At 39.0% G+C, this 21,760-nt stretch overlaps 1 protein-coding gene across 2 annotated transcripts; it reads right to left on the reverse strand.

The window, feature by feature from the left end:
• Window positions 1-2,203: 2,203 nt before the first annotated feature.
• On the reverse strand, window positions 2,204-20,584 carry cusr (Copper-only SOD repeat protein). Of its 2 annotated transcripts, none has more exons than XM_074629189.1 (10): window positions 20,268-20,584; window positions 14,894-16,976; window positions 14,289-14,388; window positions 11,835-11,909; window positions 11,615-11,716; window positions 9,362-9,494; window positions 8,475-8,589; window positions 6,008-6,132; window positions 4,051-4,131; window positions 2,204-2,741 (listed from the first exon to the last, which is right to left on the reverse strand). In XM_074629189.1, exons 1-10 carry the CDS (start codon window positions 20,305-20,307, stop codon window positions 2,614-2,616), a joined length of 2,982 nt encoding a protein of 993 aa, XP_074485290.1. In that variant the 5' UTR covers window positions 20,308-20,584; the 3' UTR covers window positions 2,204-2,613. The 2 variants fall into 2 exon arrangements, with proteins under 2 accessions (XP_074485290.1, XP_074485291.1); XM_074629190.1 differs by having other exon boundaries at window positions 2,204-2,712; window positions 4,049-4,131.
• Between the last annotated feature and the right edge of the window lie 1,176 nt (window positions 20,585-21,760).

A 21,760-nucleotide genomic window follows, 5' to 3' on the forward strand; every position in this document is an offset into this window, starting at 1 on the left:
TAATAATAATAATAATAATCCATACACTTAACAATACAACAACATTATAATAATAATAATAATGATCCATACACTCAACAATACTACAACATGATAATAATCATAATCATAATCATAATAATAATAATCCATACACTCAACAATACAACTACATAATAATAATAATAATTTATACACTCAACAATACAACAACAACATAATAATAATAATAATCCATATATTCAACAATACAACAACATAATAATAATATTATAATAATAATAATAATAATAATAATAATCCATACACTCAACAATACAACAACATAATAATAATATTATAATAATAATAATAATAATAATAATCCATACGCTCAACAATACAACAACATAATAATAGTAATAATCCATACACTCAACAATACAACAACATAATAATAGTAAAGATCCATACACTCAACAATACAACAACAACATAATAATAATAATAATCCATATATTCAACAATACAACAACATAATAATAATATTATAATAATAATAATAATAATCCATACACTCAACAATACAACAACATAATAATAGTAAAGATCCATACACTCAACAATACATCATAATAATAATGATAGTAATCCATACACTCAACAATACAACAACAACAACAACAACAACAGCAACAACAACAACGACAACAACAACAACAACAACATAATAATAATAATAATAATAATCCATGCGCTGAACAATACAACATAATAATAATAACAAATAGAAATATCACTACAATTGCAATCTATGCACTGGCACTACTCATTTATTACACCACTGCACAGTGCAGTAGCCCAATACTACAAAAGATATAGAGCTGTGACATTAATAAAAGGAAGTAATCAAGCAATTAATCATCTACAACTCATTACATCAATAAATAATACCATTAGTTATTAGTTTGTGAGTTAGTTATTTAGTTATTACTGTTAAAAGAAGCACCAAGTCAGTTGATAAGAGTAAACTTAATTGATTTAATTCATCAATTTATATTTAACTAGGCAAATAGTTTTTTAGTTCCTTGTTTTTATCCCTTTTTCCTCTTGGCACACATTTAATAATTAGTCTATTTTTCCCAAGCAGTATGCAATATAGCATATGGAAAATTTACATTTCCTGCACTGGTAGGAAAAAGCTTCATATTTCCCCTTTACTAACAGTTCAACTAACAGTTTTATTTATTTTTGACTCATCTGATAACCTACAGTCTTGTCCATTTTGGCTCAATGAGGACTCTGTGGTGAGTTTAAAGACCTCTGGTAGATCTATGTTTATTTTTATTAAATTTGTTTTGTTTTCAGATTTTTAGGTTGTAATTACTGGGTTGTTAATTAAATTAATTAACTAATGCTTTATAGATCAGTTGTAAGCTCCCGATAAGTTAATAATAAATCGTTTTTACCACAAAGAAGTCCTTAGTTGTAAAAGTTGTTAATAAATGGATTTTAGTCTAGATGCTCTGCAGCAATTTTCCAAAAGGTCAGAAGTCAATTGTCGCAGAATAACTGATGAACTAAAGAGCTGAAAAGACTGGAGTAGATTTTTTCATAACCTCAAACTCAAAAATAGTTAATTAATGGATTATAAGTGAGTTGCCGTAATGTGGGATACCCAACCTCCAGTGGGTGTAGGTCTTCCACAAACAAATACAAGTCAATAAAACTATTGGTTAACACAAGCTGTGGTGTCATGGGATCAACATCACATAACTTCTCAAATATCCAATCATAGATTAGGTTGTAGCAACCATCAAACTGGAAGCACCCTGTGTGAAGACCACCCAAAGGTCAGTGACATAGTGTTTAAACAAACTTAATGTTAAGGGTATACATTTCTTAATAAAATAATAATAAAACAATCCAGTTTGGACATGACTGTCCCACATTGTATTTAATTTACCGGTTTCATATCGCAATATATTCCATAAATCTGAAATGCAAAAAATGTCTTACATTAGGCTAATTCACCCTAACTGATATATAAAGCAATAATTAATTATTTATGAGCCATTAATAAAGTCATTAGTTATGACTCACAGTCCCATTTTGGCTACCAAAAATGTATATGAATGCTCTTCTCTTAAAATGCATCACAGCATTACCGTCCTTTATTCATGTGCTGAAATATGTTTAAGAGTTTAAGCAGAGAAAACAAATCACAGATTATTGACACAATGTGTACAACCATTATTGTATTTTATTCACAGTTTCCCAGATATTTACACACATTTTGACATGAATATATGGATGCTGCATAAAGAAGAAAAAAAAGTCAGAATATCTGAAAATGTACAGCATTAACGTCACCCACCCATTTAGCAGATTAAATGAATAAAATACCAGCAATATCTGTTGTGGAAAAATGAAGTTTCTATAAAGGCTACACTGAACAGTTAATGAAGAGCTTGTTGTCTAAAATGATTACTACACACCTTGAGTTGTACAAAGAAACACAGTTATGATTTGCTTGATAATGAATCAGATGACCTTCGTATCATTCGGTGAGCTACATTTCATGAACATATTAACAGTTTTACAATATGAAGATCCATGCATCCCCGCTGATGAAGGTGTGGCTCAATCTGTGAGCTATAAATAAACTGTGGATGGCAGCAGGCAGGCGGCAGCAAACATCAAGGCTAGTAGGAAAGTTCCCGGCATCAGCAGCAGACCTGCACTTCCTGAGGGACTTCCTGAGGGACTTCCTGAGGGACTTCCTGAGGGACATCCAATCAGAACGGTGCCCACTGGTTATTCTTTATTCATTTATCACTATTATTATTATCATTATTATTATTATAAGGAATGGAAGTCTTAATTAATAAGCATATACACTCCTGAAGTTATCCAATTACTAATTGCTGCCTTCAAGGGTCCATCCAAAAACCACAAACCAGCTAAGACAAGTTTGCTTAAAAGTAATGAAACATGGACAATAAGAGTGAACCTTGAAAACACGACATTGCAAATCATTTCTCCATGTTTTATTACAGTCTACTCTAGAACTCAGTCGGGTCAATCACCTTTTAAAATCCCTTAAACATTGATGTTCTTAATGTGTTTTTTTTTATATGGTGTATTATTTATTTGATGTTGTGTGTTCTGTCTTTTATATTTATTACACCCCTGAACTTAGTCAGGTCCATCATAGGGATGCACCGATCCGACTTTTTCAGTTCCAATACCGATACCTAGGCTTTGGGTATCGGCCGATACAGAGTACCGATCCGACACCAGTGTTTCATTTATAAGCTGTATGTCTCACTGTGTGGAAGTGACTGGGATCATTCTTTAATGTGGAAGGCAACATCAGGCTTGAATTAAATATTGCTTTCCTAGCTTTGTAAAACAAAATGTGACCAATAAATACATAGATATACATTTACTGAATTGTTATTTAATATTAAAATAATAAATCGTACACCAGCAACTTGGTAAAAAATCTTTACAATTCAGGTGTGAATATATAATATAGTAGAAATAGTATATAATGTGTATGGTATATAAACATAACATTTTATTGAATAGATTGTCACCGATATCCCATCCAGTATGCGTCCCTAGTGCATCACCCCTATAATAACCCTGTTTTTACTGTGGCTGATTTACTTTTAATGTATATTATTTCATGTGCTTGCTGTGTGCTTTGTTCTATGTATTCTTTTTTTAATTGTAAAATGTATTGGGACCATGCCGCATGGTGATTCTGCACTGTAAATACAATTTATTGAAAATTGATTCATGTTACCATCTTCATTTACTGCAGTTCAACTCTGCCATGTATTTTCTGTATTTTTTTTAGCAGTGCAATTCAATTCAATATGCTTTATTGGCATGAGTGTAACAAAGACAATATTGCCAAAGCATCAAGTAATAATGAGATTAAAAAGAAAAAGGTACAATTCATAAAATCAAGAAAATAGCAGAAAACAAGGAACACTTTCTCTCTCCATCAAAAACAATATTTATCTATAAATGTTTATATTTCTTTTGAATTCCTATGATTACAGAATGGAGCATACTTACTTGTACATGAGTTAGACTCCCTGAATGGGCCCATCACCTCACTGGTTTTGACAGTCTGGAGGAGTTCTTGGCTGACCGTCCCTTTAAGATACAGACAATGTGGCAACGCTTAATCACACACAGACTGTCCAAGCCACAATGACTGATTTGTTATAATTGACAGTTACTGTAGCTGCAGTCTAAAGGCAGTTATGGACTTGCTTTTCCACCATTAAGTCAGATGAAGTGTGTTTCAAACATTTCAGAAATAACAAATAACTTCTATTACATAGCTTTGTTTTCCTTTCTGTTGGTTGTAAAGTCGGTGTGATTACCTCTGCTTCAGACAAAGATCATAATTATTTTAGTTTTCTATTCTCTCAAGCACAGAAATCCTCATCGCATGTTCTCAGCCGAACGCTGTCTGAAAACTCTCGTGTGTGCGTCTCCCTGCCGTATCACTGTCACACTCATTATCACGGTAAAGGAGGCCCTATTATTGCAAGAGTTGACTCTCCAGCTTGTGGGAGACTTGTGTGGGCATAAATGACTGTTCTGTTGCTATACTGTGTGAAACCTCTGTACAGATACGTCTCGGTTTCCCCCACTGGGACAGAGGAAGGGACAGAAAATGAGACACACAGACACTCAACTCCAGCGTCAGGTTACTGAGCAATTTCTCAGCCTTTCTAAAGATTTTTCAATGCCCGTAATTGTTCATTGTCCTGATGAACCCAGATAGGGCACGCAGATAGATGTCCTGGAGACATGAAGCAACAGAAGTGCTTACAGGTTTATATGCTGCACATACTGTCCCATAGATTGAGGTTATATCTCACACACACAAAAAAGCTTTGTGTGTTTGTGAAAGCAGAATCGAACAGTCATGCAGATAATGTAGCCATTATTCTGCACTTCCTTTGCTAAATGGGCTTGTATTTCGTTCCTCCTTTTTACAAATCGTCTTTTGATCTTTATTAATATATTAAAAGATTCAAATGACATCAAGTGTTTGTTTTTTTCTCTTCGGCACTTCTGTCTCATTGAGTGACATTCACTTAATAACTTTGACCCAGCGCTCATTAATATAACAATCCCTGAGAACGTGAGATGAGTCAATATCACTTAACTAAATTGAATGTGACCTACTAATTAAATTTAATTGTAGCAGGAGGATCAAACCTGCGTGCCGCCCGCCATGCTATTCAAGACTAATGCTTTCTGTTGAGAATTTGAATCGCATGGTTGTTTTGTTTTTGATAATTATGATATGATCTGGAGCTATAAAAAGAGGAAGAGTTACTTCCTTGTTGTTGTTGTTGTTGCTGTGTTGAAAGTAGGGCTGTCAATTAAATACAATATTTAATCGCGATTAATCGCACATTTTGTATCTGTTCAAAATGTACCTTAGAGGGAGATTTGTCAAGTATTTAATACTCTTATCAACATGAGAGTGGGCAAATATGCTTGCTTTATGCAAATGCATGTATATATTTATTATTGTAAATCAATGAACAAAACAAAACAATGATAAATATTGTATTGTGTTAAGATAAGAAAACTGCTCAGATCATAACATGGCAAACTGCAGCCCAACAGGCAACAACAGCTGTCAGTGTGTCAGTGTGCTGACTTGACTATGACTGACTTGCCCCAAACTGCATGTGATTATCATAAAGTGGGCATGTCTGTAAAGGGGAGACTCGTGGGTACCCATTTTCATTCACATATCTTGAGGTCAGAGGTCAAGGGGCCCTTTTGAACATGGCCATGCCAGTTTTTCCTTGCCAAAATTTAGCGTAAGTTTAGGGCGGCAAGCTAGTATGACATGGTTGGTACCAATGGATTTCTTAGGTTTTCTAGTTTCATATGATACCAGTATCTTCACTCTAGCTTTAAAACTGGCCTTTTGTTGCAAATTAGAAACACTGTTGAGTTGATAGGGGAACATCCTATTTTTAGAGTTTTTTTGCCTTACCAGATAACATGAAGTTGACTTCACTGCAGTTTCCAACAGGTGCAAGTCTGGGAGTGCCGGGCAGGAGGGTGACTCTCGACATGTCAATCCGCAGGACATTTGCAACCCTGCTACGGAAGTCATATCTAGGAAAAACAAGAAAGGAAACTTTTTAGTCACATTATATGATAATGAACTGGAGATACTTGGAATTACATTGTATTCAGTGTATTTCCTCTAATCAAATTCAGATATGATCTAACAACGGTGTTCAATCAACTTCAGGGATTGTAGTGATTTATCAATAACACTTTATAAAACACAAGTAATGCATCAGTCGTGATGATTTAATGTGTGGCGGGTGTATCATGAATTCCTGTTGCTCACGATGAAAAATTATTTATGTGACTAATACGTAATGGATCATCCATTAAAGCTTCAGTCAGTAACTTTGAGCAACTATGATAAAAAGTTGTTTTTATAAAATTGTTACTATATCCCGACAGTAGTGCGTGAGACAGATAATCTGTGGAGAAATCATGTTCCTCTGCTTCCTCGTGCTCCTAATGGCATCTGCAAGATTTCGCCACGCCTCATGCACTACTGTCAGGATATAATGACCATTTCATAAGAGTAACTTTTTTATCATAATTATTTGCTCAAAGTGACTGACTGCAGCTTTAATTCACGCCAAATTAGCAGGAATCCTGCATAAAAAAGGGCATTTCAGATCCATGCAAGACTCTCTGTTTTTATCTAATTTGTTAGTCAGATGCTTGATGAACCTCCAGTCAACAGAGAGAATGTTTTTGACCGTAAATGTTGTTGCATTTTCACTTTAAATATCAAAGTGTACCAAATAACAGGTAAACGGACCTGTTTTGCAACGCACAACATCAATCGCTCACATATTTTGAATTGTTTCACTATCCACGAGACATCATCGATAACAAGTTCGCCTGCTTTCTCAATAGTTCAGATGTTTTATGATGAATAAGATAAGTTATATTGCTCGTGACGGGGACAAAGTCTAAAAACAATGGAGTGAGATCTTTCTCTCTTTTTCTCCTTCTGTTTTACTATAGATTATTGAGTAGTGTATATTTGAACTCTTAAAGCTAGAGTTGGTAATCTTCTTCAAAAACATTTTTTGTTATATTTGTTGAAATTCTCATTACATCCCGACGGTAATCAATAAATCAAATGCTCTGACAAAAAAAAGAAGAACAAATCTGATATCTGTGGCTGATCCAAAAACCCGTCCTATCATTTTATTTGGCCCGATATAATGATTGGACAGGCTACCTTCCTACTCGGTGCACTCATTGCGCGTCACTGGGGTCTTCCACAAGCTGCGAGATTGGCAGATGTGAGTAATCTAACAATAGCCATGTTCATTGTTCATGTTCATTATCATAATTTTAGAGGAGTGGCTTTGGAAGGAAGCCTGAAGGGACGGACTTTCAGTGTTGCCGACTTGGGAGACTTTCTCTCTAGATTTAGGGACTTTTGGAGCTAGTGGTGCTAGCATTGAAAAAGAGTTGGCAACACTAGGCTGGGTTTTTTGGTTGGAAAATTTCAAATATCTAGCATACTCTTGCTGGCTTCTTAAGATTAACGACCCTAGCTTTAATTAAATAGATGTTTTAATGTTCTGTTATAAGCCTGTTAGGAATTCCCCAAGTTAAGTTACATGGTGCTATTCACGCCGATTTTTCCTACTTGTCTATTCATACATGACATTTGGACACAATGTCACATGTAATTACAGAATATACGCTTCATACTAGCAGTTACAAGCTGTTATCTACACTTACACTAAAAAGCATGGATCTATTTATGCTGTCTGTGTTCACAATGCACATTTCATATATGAAATGGACTCTAAATGTCCCGTAGGTGTGAATGTGAGCATGAACGGTTGTCTGTCTCTATGTGTCAGCCCTGTGATAGTCTGGCGACTTGTCCAGGGTGTAACCCGCCTTCGCCCGATGTCAGCTGGGATCGACTCCAGCCCCCCCGCGACCCCAAATGGAATAAGCGGTTACAGATAATGGATGAAGGGATATATGAAATGCTTTACGAACCCTAAAAAAAATTTCAGAGATGAACATTACTTTCGTAATGAAAGCGAGCTAGAGAAAATATTAAAAGGATTAAATGTCAAGATATGCATATTGTTTTACTCCACCTACAGTGTAAGAATCATCCATGTACGACGTGAGCCAGATTTGTGATGAATGACTTGACACTTGAATTTGCCCAACTACAATAATTCCAGCAGGAGCTCGGCCCGAAACACAGCTGAGTTTGCTGACATCCAGTCAACTAATGTGTCTACTCAAGCCACCACCACATTTATAAAGTCAACAAGGTCACACAGTATTTACAGGAACAACACTGAATTTGTTCCCAGATGACCACCGAGATTAAAATAAATAAAATTCTCATGAAAGGGCATTAAGCACGCAGGTTCTATTGCACTCACCTGCTGAAGTTAGCCACTGAGGGAAAGGTCTGGACTGCTGAAGGGGATTCTGGGAGGATGTCTGCACATGCGATGACTGTGTCTCCGCTCCTCAGCATTACAGATCTGTGGACCACTACAAACACAGAGAACATTAACTTTAAAGGGATAGTTGGGGTGTTTTGAAGTGGGGTTGTATGAGGTACTTTTCCATATTAGGTGTATTACTTAGAGTAGATGACGGTCGGCGTGCCCCCAGTTTGGAGAAACAAACCCCCAACACAACAGTACCAACAGAGTTTAAGAGTACGCTATATTTAGAATATTTTGACCACTTTATCTTGCCGTCGCACAGCCCTTTCTGATGAAGAACTGAACTGAAAGTGAAACTTATCTATGCTCTCCTCAAAGCCAGCAAACTCTGTTGACAAAAAAAGTATAGATACGTTTCACTTCAGTTCAGTTCCCCGTTGGAAAATATACGAAATATAGCGTACACTTAAACTGATATAAATTTCTTTAGTTGAGACTTTCTATTAGGTAGCTAAAATAAGTTTTTCTGCCATCCCCGTCCACAGCATTGTATTGCTTTGCTCCGGTGTCTGAACTCCTCTCTGTTTCTCAATGCTGGGGTCACACCTACTATGTATAAGTACCTCATACAACCCCACTTCAAAACACCCGAAATATCCCTTTAATAGCATTGCTAGTAGGACCATGTATAGTGTTTGCTTCTGCCTACTCCTTTTCGGACACTTAATATTAACTTAATGGTTTATTTTTATGTATTTGTTTATTGTTCATTTTATTGGTTAATCTTGTTTTGTTTTCTTATTATTTGCTATATGTTTGAAATAAATGTAAATTGCTAGTAAAAGAGAAAAGTTTTATTGAAATTCTAAATGTACCTGTGAAGTCTCCAGTGATATCCATGTTGCTCACAGTGAGGATCTCTCTCCCAGGCAGGCTGACATCGCCGTGTCTCGCGGACACCTCTCCCACCACACAGCTCAGAGGGTTTAATAGGGAACAGCTGGAGCCCTGAAGGGGGAATAGAAAGAAGGAAGTGTGTTACACGTGAACCACAAAAGCACAGTTTTAGAACCATTACGCACGTTATCTGACATTTAATAGTCACGATTCATTTATTGTTAGAAGAAGAAGTGATAGCCTTCCTTCTCTGCACTGGTTGCACGTTTTGCCTCATGCTTCAATTATTAACAAAATTATTTGCAGTGGAAATGTTCAATGTTTTAAACAAGGCCTTTAATTTCTAAATTGTAAATCCAATTGAGAAAGCCCTGACTGCACAAATCCAAGTCATTCCTTAAATTACTATAGGTACTATAATTAAGAGTGAAAATATTTGATTATGATTTCATACAAAAATAGACGGACCAATCTGACCAAACTGGAAGGAAAAACATTATGTTGTTAGTATTTTCCAGATATACACAAAAAGTTATGCAGTTGGCCAGATAAAAATAACAGAAATGTCTTTCTATGCGTGTAGTGGACACCAGGTTTGCCATCTTGGCGTTTCTCTTATACATTACAACTGGATACATCATACTATTAAAGAGGACCTATTCTGCTTATTTTCAGGTTCATACTTGAATTTTATGTTTCTACAAGAACATGTTTACATGCTTTAATGTTCAAAAAACACTTTATTTTTCTCATACCGGCTCTGCTGCAGCACCTCTTTTCACCCTCTGTCTGAAACGCTCTGTTTCAGCTCCTGCTCCCCCACTCCCTCCTGAAAAGCCCAGTCTGCTCTGATTGGTCAGCTGGCCCACTCTGTTGTGATTGGTCAACCAAATCAAACTCTTTGGACTCCGCTCTAGCTCTACTCTAACTAGCTTTCTCTGCCAAACTAGCCGCTAGGCAGGTATTATGCAAATATGTTACTTGGTGACATCACCACTTTACAGAAGAAAAGGCGGGACTTCAAGTGAGGCGTTTCAGGCAGTTCAGGAGCAGTGTTTCTGTGGGGGAGAGTAACTCCTTTTGGCATGGACCTTGCAGACCTTTTACATGCACAAAAAACTATAAAACACACTAAAGGAAAGGGGGGAAAAGCACAAAAGCATAATAGGTCCTATTTAAGCTGTTTACTCAGATATCAGGCTGATGTTAGGACTACGTAATTATTGAAATGGAGTTGAATTTAGTTGCTTTGATGATGAATTTGCTAATGGTGTCTTCATATAAAGTCAGTAATGTAGCCCACATTTTCTGCTAACAACCAGATGACTCATGCCCTTGACAAGTTAAAGTGCATGTGCTTGTTTAAACAGCCGGTGAAGCATTAAGGATGCATAGATAAGTGCTATTGTGGAAGCAAGATGTTTTAGTCTTGATATTGCATAGTCTTTGACCCGAAGGTAGAAGACTGAATAGAGTGTTTGCAGGATGTGAGAAGTCCTTTAAAATGTTAAACCGTTTGTGGTATAGTTAAGACATGGTGGGAAGAACACAACCAATAATTTTAGAAGCTTTGCACACGACTCTGTTTTTTTTGTTTTTTCTCCTGGGCTGTTGAATTGCCATACCATACAGTTATTGAGAAGGTGAGCACACTTTCTATTCCTGCTCTGTAGAACTGTAACATTGTGACCTCTGACACCAAAATGTCCTAAGTTGTCTTAAAAAGAGTAGTCTTTGGTGAGCTTCTTCTGGATGATGGTGGTGTTGTTTTCCCATTTCAGGGAGAAGGAGATTGTAGAATTTGAAATGGTGCACTCTCAGAGGTGATAAGGAACTGATATCAAGTCTTTAGGATTGTACTTGGATTGTTTATGTTGTATTTTCATTATGTTGTTACTCTGTACACACGACATCTATTGCACCTCTGTCCATCCTGGAAGGGGGATCCCTCCTCTGTTGCTCTTCTGAAGTTTCTTAAATTTTTTTCCCTGTTAAACGTTTTTTTTTGTTTAAGTTTTTCCTTATCTGATGAGAGAGTCGCACTAATGAAATACTTGAATATCAGAAAACAACCCTGCATTAAAGCTCTGCATAAAGTCTGAAGAAAATCATAGAATGTCCTAAAATGTCCATAATACTAAAGAACTGAATAAGAAGCACACTGATTTAGATTTACACTGCTGCTGCTGTTTAGCAGCTTCAATACTGAAGAAGAGCTAGGCTGGTCTCACCATTGATGTCATGTTGAAGGGATTGAATGTGCGTCCCACACCTTGGCACTGGCGGGTCTCTGCGGCTCGGTTGGTTGTGATGAACATGGACGCCATAGTTGTCTGCAGGGAGAGTTAAAATACAAGTGTGAGTGTATTGTTTTTCTGCTGTATGTCTAAGTGGTTTCAATTTGTCTCAATAATACAGAGAGAAACACATTAACAATGACTCTGTACTTACGTCTTGCATTGTTGATTGAAGGGCCACCTCCATTGTGAGATCACTGCTACTCCCATCAGGAAACATCTGCTGGCGCTGGGAAAAAAGAACAACCAACATATGTCCAATATTAACAGACAGTTACAGAGACTGAATTAAACGTGCGTCATACTCTCATAGTAGTTCAACCAGAACTTGGTGCTTGTGTTGTTGAAGTGTAAAGGCAGTCAGGAAATGATTGTAATCTGTAAAACCATTCTTACACTCACTCTGTGACTCTCAGTTACATCCACCCACGTAAATTTAGGTGAGCGACAATGTTTATTCCCCAGACTATCAATGATAATATAGCCTCTTAGGAGATGCAGTATTACAAGCTCTTCTCCGTATAGTGCAGAGCTCAGTATGGGGCCTCTGGAGGGCGGCTGACAGAGACAGCTGTTCCCTCGGGGAGCTTCCTAGTTCAGGGGGTTTGTAGGTTTCACTCACCAGCAAACAAATGCTAAGCTAAGCTAATGATCTCATCCCTGCTTCCTATGGCTCCTTGTTGCAACCCACCACAGGCATAATGAATTCACTGGCTGTCCAGACCGGCAGAAATACTCTGTCATGTTTTTGTGGCAGCTTGGCTCCTGATAAGTTAGAAATAAGAGAGGAAACCGTGCGTGTGTTCTGTGTTTGGCAGAGAAAGCCATTGGATTCTGATTCTCACAATTTGCTGCTGTCATGTGGAAATCTCATAACTTAGTTTCTGGTGATGGGCTGTGCTGGGTGACTTTCACTTGAATTGATTACTCTTCTTCTAAAGAATATTTTCTGACCTTATGAATTGAGGAAACCCTTTCAAAATCCATTTCACAATGTCAAATCGTACATAGCTAAGTTACAGATAAATGCTGAGTCTCTTTTCCTAGGGTGATCTTTTACATGACCATGAGCCATTTTCAATGCAGCAATGCCCATATTGTACCACCTGTTCACAAACCCTATAAAGAAGGGAAAGGGAAATCAAGCCTCGTAAGCAGAGACAGAAATGCAGCTTTTTTCATTCTTATATATTTATGTCGAAAATGACAACCTTGTTTTTTTTCTTTTGTCAATCAAATTTGTTTTGACATTTTGCACTATGTCTTAGTTTAGCATCCAGAACTTGGGCAACTAAAATTGGGCAGCTGAGTTAAGATTACTATAATTACTGGTGTACCACCCACAGATAAATGCAATCTTTGAAAAGTGGTGTGGGCGATGAGTCAGTCTTTCTTAAAGGAGAACTCCACCGATTTGACACATCAATGTCTGTTTACGGGTCTTGGGGAGAATAATCTCTATATAACAGATTCTGCATTCACATGTAGGTAGAATCTTTATGTTTTGACATGAACAGCGGTCTCCTGGATGAAAGCCTTGAGTTTGTTGGACCCATCCACCTCCACTCCCGTCTACCCGGTGTATGTCTTTTCGCTCTTAAAGCTATGTCACCACACCGGCGCACTTTGGGTTTACATTGTAGTCAATTGAAAGCCTGGTGCGTTTCATACCGACATTAAAAGGTGCCTTAAGCGTCGGTGTCTAACGCCAACGGCCGTGACAAAGCCGTCACTAACGAGGATTCCGCTTTTTTATTGGTTTAAAATTATCTTATAATCTGGCTATTTGTGAAACACTACGGTTGTGAACGTCGTTTCTCAACTCAAACTCCAATCTTGCATCTCAAGTTGCTAGTTGGACTCTAAACAGCGAGCAGCGCACGGAAAAACAAGTCACGGCCCGGATATCGGCTGGCTACACCAGAATCCCAGAATATAGCCCTTTGCCCCCAGTGGCTTATCTGTCATCAGACCGATATCCGAGGGGTTCTGAGATCGTGGGGAGCACTAATGCATATGTGAGATAGTTGTATAAAGCTGTCACTTGAGTCAGCGTCGGTTGGGGCTGAAGACTATAAGTTTGAAAATGGTATAGAGTCAGAAAGAAGTTCGCTTAAAAGACCTGTGGTGCCCTCTCCTCATCTCTGCTTAAACTAGCGGCGCCACATTAGCCGCTGCTAGACACACTCTATGTGGTTGAGCTGCATTGTGGGTAATGTAGGAGCAAGCTTTTGTCAAGGAAGAACAATGTGTGGAATAAAAAAGACGATATCGACAAAATTTGATGTTTGTACAGCTGGGATATTTTAGTGTAGTTAGTATGTAAGGAACTGAACATGGTGTGTGTTGAACAAAATAGACATATTAGCAAAAATACAGATTTAGAATATATTGTAATTCAAACTGCATATGTAGTATGTATAATAAATTGGCATTTAGTGGAAAAGAAGGGGGGTTGTTTGATACATTCCAGGCTAACAGGTTGAAATGGCCTAGGATGTTTGCGTGGGAGCAGGGATCTGCACTGCCAGGTATGATGGGAAGTACGTGAATATGGTAACCCCCAGCTAAGGAGTTTAGGTTAATGTGACCTGCTGTTGGATCTTACCAGATACACTGTCCCATTCACTGAACCGTTGAAAACAGCCTTCGCCATAGTCCATTGTCCATCTGTATTTCTGTCAGCTGAGATGTTGACACATCGTATTCTGTACAGGAAAACACACACGCACACAGAAAGACACAAAAACACAAGATTAGCAAAACATATACAAATCCTGCAGGATTAACCTTTAGCATTCACTCCTTCGCAATGTTGTGTTGAGTCACTCTCAATGAATGAGCAGGATTATCTGTGTGTTATAATGCAAAACATGAGGAGGATATGACACAATATCTATGACACCCTACACCTGTAATTGCCCTCACTAGTCTGTCTCTGTGCCAGAGGGCCACTCAGGGTGCTGAGGCTTAGTTGTCATCTCGTGCAAGAAAGGCATCAGTAACTACTCATCTTTACAGCTGCTAGAATTGATGCCATTTTCTTTCCGCTCTATCTGTATCATACAGTGCTCACCACTTCTTCAGATACAGGAACCTGTGGTCATCCTTAATGTGAAAGATTTCCTCATATCTCCTCTCTTTCACCTTCACCATCTTTTGATTTCTTTCTCTCTAATAAGAACAAACACATAAATGCACACAGGTTCTCACCTTGATCCGTTAGATGAGTAGTGAACCACCAGTGACCTTCCCACTATGCTGTAGGGTCCAGTTAATGCCATGTTAGAGTCCATGTATACAGCCTTTAACTGGTTGAGGCCATTTAGGGTACCAAACTTCCCGCCGAGATCCCCAATCTCATATTGGTCCACTGTGCCAACTCCAGGCGGGGGGAGGTTTGATACGTTCACGGCTAACGGGTTGAAATGGCCTCGGATGTTTGCGGCGGAGCAGGGATCTGCACTGCCAGGTATGAGGGGCAGTAAGTGAATATGGTAACCCCCAGCTAAGGAGTTTAGGTTAATCAGGGATACGTTTATTTTCGTGGGACCTAGTGGGAGAGCCTGGGAGAACCGGACCTGTCCGCCGGGAATCTGGGCGCCTAACCAGCTACCTAAGCTAGCTTTGGGGACCCGCACCATTGTGACGTTGGCACAAGCAATCCTTGGCCCTCCTCCTTCTGCTCTATGGATGACCACAGAACGACCGATAATGCCTGACCCGGACAACCGGGCAGTGACGTCAGTGAAAAAGTTCTTTGCATCCACTCCACCCACTCTGGGGCCGAGGTTGATGGTGCTGTGTTTGTTGGAGAGGTCTCCCACCTCGCAGGATAAGGGTGTGGACGCGCCACAGTGGAGGGCGTAGCTACTGTCTCCTGTGTTAATGTTAAAGGGGTTCCAGTGTCCTCCTGTTGTGCTACAGCGCCCTTCATCGTCATCCCTCTCTGAGCTGATGGGGTAGGTGTGAACATGCCAGTTGTGATTTTGGGTGAGGGTCGCTGAGGAATTTCCATATGACAGATCCATGAAGATGGAAACGTCAGACAGAGGGTTGTTCGTCAGCTGGGTGAACAAGATCTCACCGACCACAGGGCTCTGAAAAATGGCTCTGCCTACGATCACTTCACCGGGATAGCCAATGCTGGCACAAACAAACCTGGCACCACCTATTTTGTGAATCACAACTGAGCGACCTACGATGCTGTTCTGTCCAAACAGAGGGAGGTTGAAGTCCGTGAACATCATGTCCGACTCGTTTTGACCTGCAAGGGACATATGTTTGGCACTAAGGTCACCGATCTCATAATTGTCGTGGGTTGAACCCGGCCCTCCTGGGTATGTTGGGTCACTTGTGTTGAGACCAAATGGATTCCAGTGGCCACCCACATTATCATTTGAACACCGGCTTGACGAAGGCGATCTGACTGAGGGAAGAGGGAACATGTGGACATGGTAAGGACCGACTTTGCTCTGTAAGTTAGTCAGGTTCACCCTCAACACTGTCACATCAAACGGGGAATCCTGCCAGAACATGAAGTATCCTTTGATCCCTCCCATATTCACAACAGCGCTCACCTGTTTCTGTTGGACCATATAAATCTGTGCACACTTGAAACTTGACCCCATGCGGAGGAGAAGAAAGCGACTGTTGATGTCGAAGCTGGTCAGGTCCAGACGGGATTTCTCAGGCTGTAAAGGGCTTCCGACTTGTACGACACCTAGATTGGTCATAGCTGAGGGATCTAGGCTTCCGGGAAGGACGTTACAGCTTGCGGCGGTGCTTATAAATCCAAAGAGAGTGACATTGGTTTCTGAGGCGTTGACCTGACCGATTGTAACCAGGTCTGCGAGCAGTCTGGTGTCATTAAGTCCTCTGTTAAGACGTATGTAAACATTACCCGCGATGGGTCCGGTGAACCTAGCCTGATGCGTCATCATCGTTTCACCTCGACTTACAACCGTGCATACTTTAGTGCCATTGCATGTCTGCAACGTCAGTGAGAAGTCGTCCAGGTTTGGGTTGCGTTCGAGGAGGCGCGACACGTTGACGGGGTTGGAGGAAAGATCAGCTGTGAAGGTGTAGACGCTGGAGCCAATGTTTGCCTCAGAACAGGGCCGAGCATAATGGCCATACTTGACGGGGAACACGTTGAGGGAGAAGTTGACTGAACCACAGGATCCGGCGCCAGACACGTTGACAGTGGCCATCTGGGAGATGGCGTTAAAGTGCACCTGCCCTTTGACTCCTCCCATGTTGAAAGGCGCCACAAACTGAACACAGGAAATGGAATCTGAAAGGGACGACAAGGAGGAGGTGTATGGTAGTACTCTGGGTTCCTACACTGAACAAAACTCTGAATCATGTATTTGAATGTTCAATTACCAATATTTGAATAACGGCCCTGTAGTATCTGTGCACATTACAATATGGTTAACTCTAGGCAACCAAAACAGTTCAGTTAAGGCTAGGGAACGATTCTCATCATGGATCAAGAACTTTCAAGGCATAAAACGATACTCTGTTTGAAGTAATAATTTGAATCTCATATGGTTAAAGTTTCTTAAAATTACATGTAATCCTTCTCCCTCATTACAAAAAATCCAGAATCTATGAATATGCAAATATCGTTAATTTCAAAAGTTTAACGGATGGACACAAGATATCTCCTACTTCACGGAAAAGGCTTTAAGTTTCCACATCACACTTGTATAAGCTGCAGATCGGACCGTGTTTCGCTTCCAAACTAGTTGTGATGTCACAAAACCGCGCTCATACGTACACATGTTCAACTGAGATATAAACAGCCTTCATGCGTCAAACTCTGCACATACATCATTCAACGGATGTTTGAGTGATGCTCAAATATTAACCAAAACCGAAAGTACAGACTGTGGTTAGCTGGGCCATACCGGGCTCACACGCATAAACATCGCTGCCAAGATAATTAGTCACAACCAACTACGCAGAGTGAAACAACAAGGACATTGCACGCATTGCAATCTCAACAGAACAGGGCACACACACACACTCAACCACCACCTCACCCTCACGCCCTGCAGGCGTACGAACAGCATTTTTCTAAATAAGTTGGAAGCTGGCTGGAGAGCAATCACCAGAGAGCCTGAAAGTTTACTTAGGCTAATGTTGGCTGTATTGTATGACATTCACAGTAAATATCGCAGTAAACCTGTGTTTTCTGTCAAAAAAAAAAAAAAAAAACGTCGGAAGAGAGCAAGTAGCCAACTACTCACCCATCTTTTAAGTGGTTACGTCTCCAGTCTAATCTTGACCACACAGCTGATAAGTACAGAATAGTAAGAGAATATTAAACGAAGTGTGGACAGAGAGTGTCCGATGTTATTAGGCTATAATAAATAAAAATACCACAACTCTCTCTTCTTATCTTGTTGGTTTCTTATTCTGTCAATATGAAGACACAACAAGGTCAATATTATTCATCATTACAATAAATTATTAGTTCTACGTTATTATAAAAAAAAATATAGATGCATTTCTAGGGGGTTCAGTGAGCTTCAAAGGTAGTTGAAAAGGTTCAAAGATGGGCAGACGTTTCAGAGTTTGAACTTTAAGCCCCTTCATTAAAACGGGCAAAAAAAGTTTAAATTTTAAAGCGTATGTAAGATATCAAAATCTGTTGAAATTGCACTTAGGTTCCCGTATAAGGAAGTTGGAGCCCTTTAGAAAAATGTCCAGAAGATGAAGCTTAAGAATAATAATGATGATATAAACGCAGGTTTAAGAATGTGCGTTGGCAATTTGCTCGGTGCGACTGGTTTACAATTATGTTAATTAAATTATTATTTCATGATGCAGGTCTACTGAACTTGCTGACGTATTCATATGAGACGGACACACTGCAACTAGACCACAGACCGATTTCATTAAATCATTAGTTTCAAACAACCATAATTACCAAATTGAAATATGTTTCTGTACCAATGGTTACCGTAGTTAGATTATGTTGGTACATTAGGTGATACAATAACCACCATAAAGTGGAAATAGGTTGCATACACCTTTTAGTTTCTATTCTCACTTAAGTGTTATATATAGTGTCCACTTTCATTTCTTGTTATTCTGCCTGTATGGCATTTGAAGAGTTGAAGAGTTAATAGTGCAAATGCTACTTTCAAACTGTGAATACAGTATGGTCGTGTTTAGAAGCTAAACCACAAGTTACGAAACGCTCGTGAGATGGTTAAGGTTAGGCACTGACGTTGAATGGTTAAGGTTAGGCATTGACGTTGAATGGTTAAGGTTAGGCACTGACGTTGAATGGTTAAGGTTAGGATAGGTTGTCGGGCAACAAAGAGTTTTTGAAAGTGTTCGCAATTTGAGGGTTACCTTCTAGACACAACCCTGCAGTCTGTAATCATTGTCATTGGCTCTATTTTGATTATCATCTGAATTCTATTAAAATAGATTAGCAGGACAATACAATGTATGTTTGTGGTGTTTTTAAAAGCAAACAATTTGACTTCTGACTGATGAATGTTGTAGAAGCATTGACCTGCTGACTGCTCGCGGAAGAAACAATTAATCTGTGGAATCTCCCAGTGGCTGAAAGAAATTACGTTTTACCTGACGCTTGAAAAGATAAGCTATGTCACAACAAAACTAACTTGATAGGTTTGGGAATTTTTTTTCCTTTTTTTCCTGGAGCATAATGTCATACAAAGTGTTGGATGGAAGATCTGACTTAATAGGGCTGTGCGTGTGTGTTTTTTTAAAAATATTTTTTATATTCTTCTTATTGTCTTCTTTCTTTTAAAAATCCATAAAGAGATATTGACCTAAAGTTATAATATAATGCAATGAGCAGAAAAAAGGCGAGACCCCATTCTTGAGAGTACAGCCTTCAAACCTAGAGCCATTAGACTGTAGTGTTTTCACAAATTATCCAAACATAAATACCGTCTAGGAGTCAGCCAAGTTTTAAATTTAAAACAACCGGCTAATCTGGATAATCCTCGTCTCTGGAATACCATCCAGTCATCAAGATTGCCCATGCAAGAAAAAACAGATACCAAGGAGGATTGCTTGCACACAATTTAACCTGGGGACTTCAAATGATCAAATAGATAGATATAGAAATTAGAAATAGAAATTGCAGCTCATTCAGAATTGGCTGCATGTCAAATTCCACATGTTGAACCATCAAATTGTGCATACTTTGGATTTAGAGTTAGTACTTAGTGACATCACATGTTTCTAATTGTATCATTTAGAAGCCTTTCCACATCCAGAGAGGGGGCTGCATCAGCTGCTGGTGTGACTATTGCACAATTTGTCTCAAAACAAGTTAAATATTAAAAAGAAAGCTAAATCGTTGGCCTTGTGCCACTTGATAACAGAGAGTCTGCAGCTAATTAACACATGGACCAGAGCAAAGACACTAGTCAGTGAAGCAACCGTCTGTTGGCAGAAAACAAGCAGACTCTGTCCTCCACGGCACATGGTTTAACACCCCTGATAAACATGAGACTGCTGAATACATAAATCATTCATGAAGTGTCTGTGGCACATTATGCAAAGATCAAAGTTTACAAAAAATACTCACCCAGTATTGAAAGCAGCATCACAGCTGCCAGAAGGCACATGGTTGCAGATGTGTGAACGACACAAAGAGAAAAATGTCTATTTTGAATTAAAGGAAAATCATGTGACGAAAATCTTCACTGAAGTCATGCAGATCCTCATTGAAGGTGTTGAAAAAAACTGCTCAGTTAAAACTTAAGAAGTTCAGTGACAGCGAAGTGATGGAGTGGTGTGTGTGTGTGTGTGTGTGTGTGTGTGCTCTCCAAGGACATGCCATGTGTAACTGGTTTTCAAAAGTGGACAGCCTCCGTTGCGCTTCTGTTTTTCTACTGTCTCTGTCAGCCTGTGATTGGTTAAAAGGGCCAATGGAGGCAGAGGAAGGAGGGAGGGAGAATATTTGGCAGCCTGGATGGGTGGAGGTGGAGGTTGAGGTGGAGGTAGCCTGTCCCCGTCGTGGCCACATTCAGCTTGAGGCAAAATATAGGCAAGAGGAAAACACTTGTTGATCAGAGCGTTCAAGTGTTCTAATGGGCTCAATCAGTTCAAAATGCAAAGGAAATATTTAGTGGTTGTTCACAGAGCAGGCATTATAACTCATTTAAATTAATATAGCAATATATCAATATTTTGCTTTTTTTAATTTGTATTTTGGGGGATTTATATAAAAAGTTCACTTTCTCAGTTGGTTGAATTGAAAGTGAACTGATCCTCTACGTTTGTTGGCTTTATGCTTTGCAAGATAAGATTACACTTCAATACTTCGCGGTTTATAATATTTCTAAAACAGGAACACATTGAAGAAAATGAACAGCAGCAATTTATAGTCAGAGACGTAAGCAATATGAAATAATAATGAATAAATACAAATAAAAATGTCAAATTGGTGACTTGGTGGGAATAAAAACAAATAAGGTACCCAGAATCAAGCCTCACATTTTCATGATGCATTCTTTTCTTTCCGCTTTTACCTCCCTGTTTGTGCTTCTTCCTCTTTCCTCACACAGGATACGCCTCAGCTGTCCTTGTGACAGGGTTGAAGAAAAAAAAAAGAGAGGAGAGATAATAGTAACTTGCTCTAAGAATAGCAGCCCGGTGGCCCCTCATTGTGGGCTATTTGGGGTAGGCCACGCAACCATTTATATGTATTGGAGGACCATGTGAAGTGGGTCAGGTCCTTCACTTGGCTTATTTGGATCACTGATTGTGGCAGGAGCTGGAATCGTGACGTGATCATGTACACACAGGTTTTGCCTTTGCACACACACATACACATGCAGACAATAGGCAGAGACTGCAGAAGACTGCAGCAAATAGAAACATTACAGCAGTAGTAGACTTATCTAAAATTAATGGAATACCCCAAAATAGATTTATAAAGTGACTGATAGTATAATTACATACTATACATCGAGAGAACCATAACAAAATCTTTAAAGGTCTTCTGATCTTCCTGTAATTGACACCTATTGTAATTCTGTGCACGTTGTAGTAGTACACAGGAATATCATAGAAGTC

This window comes from Sebastes fasciatus, chromosome 3 (genome assembly GCF_043250625.1).
Source record: "Sebastes fasciatus isolate fSebFas1 chromosome 3, fSebFas1.pri, whole genome shotgun sequence".
In the NCBI taxonomy this organism is placed as follows: domain Eukaryota; kingdom Metazoa; phylum Chordata; class Actinopteri; order Perciformes; family Sebastidae; genus Sebastes; species Sebastes fasciatus.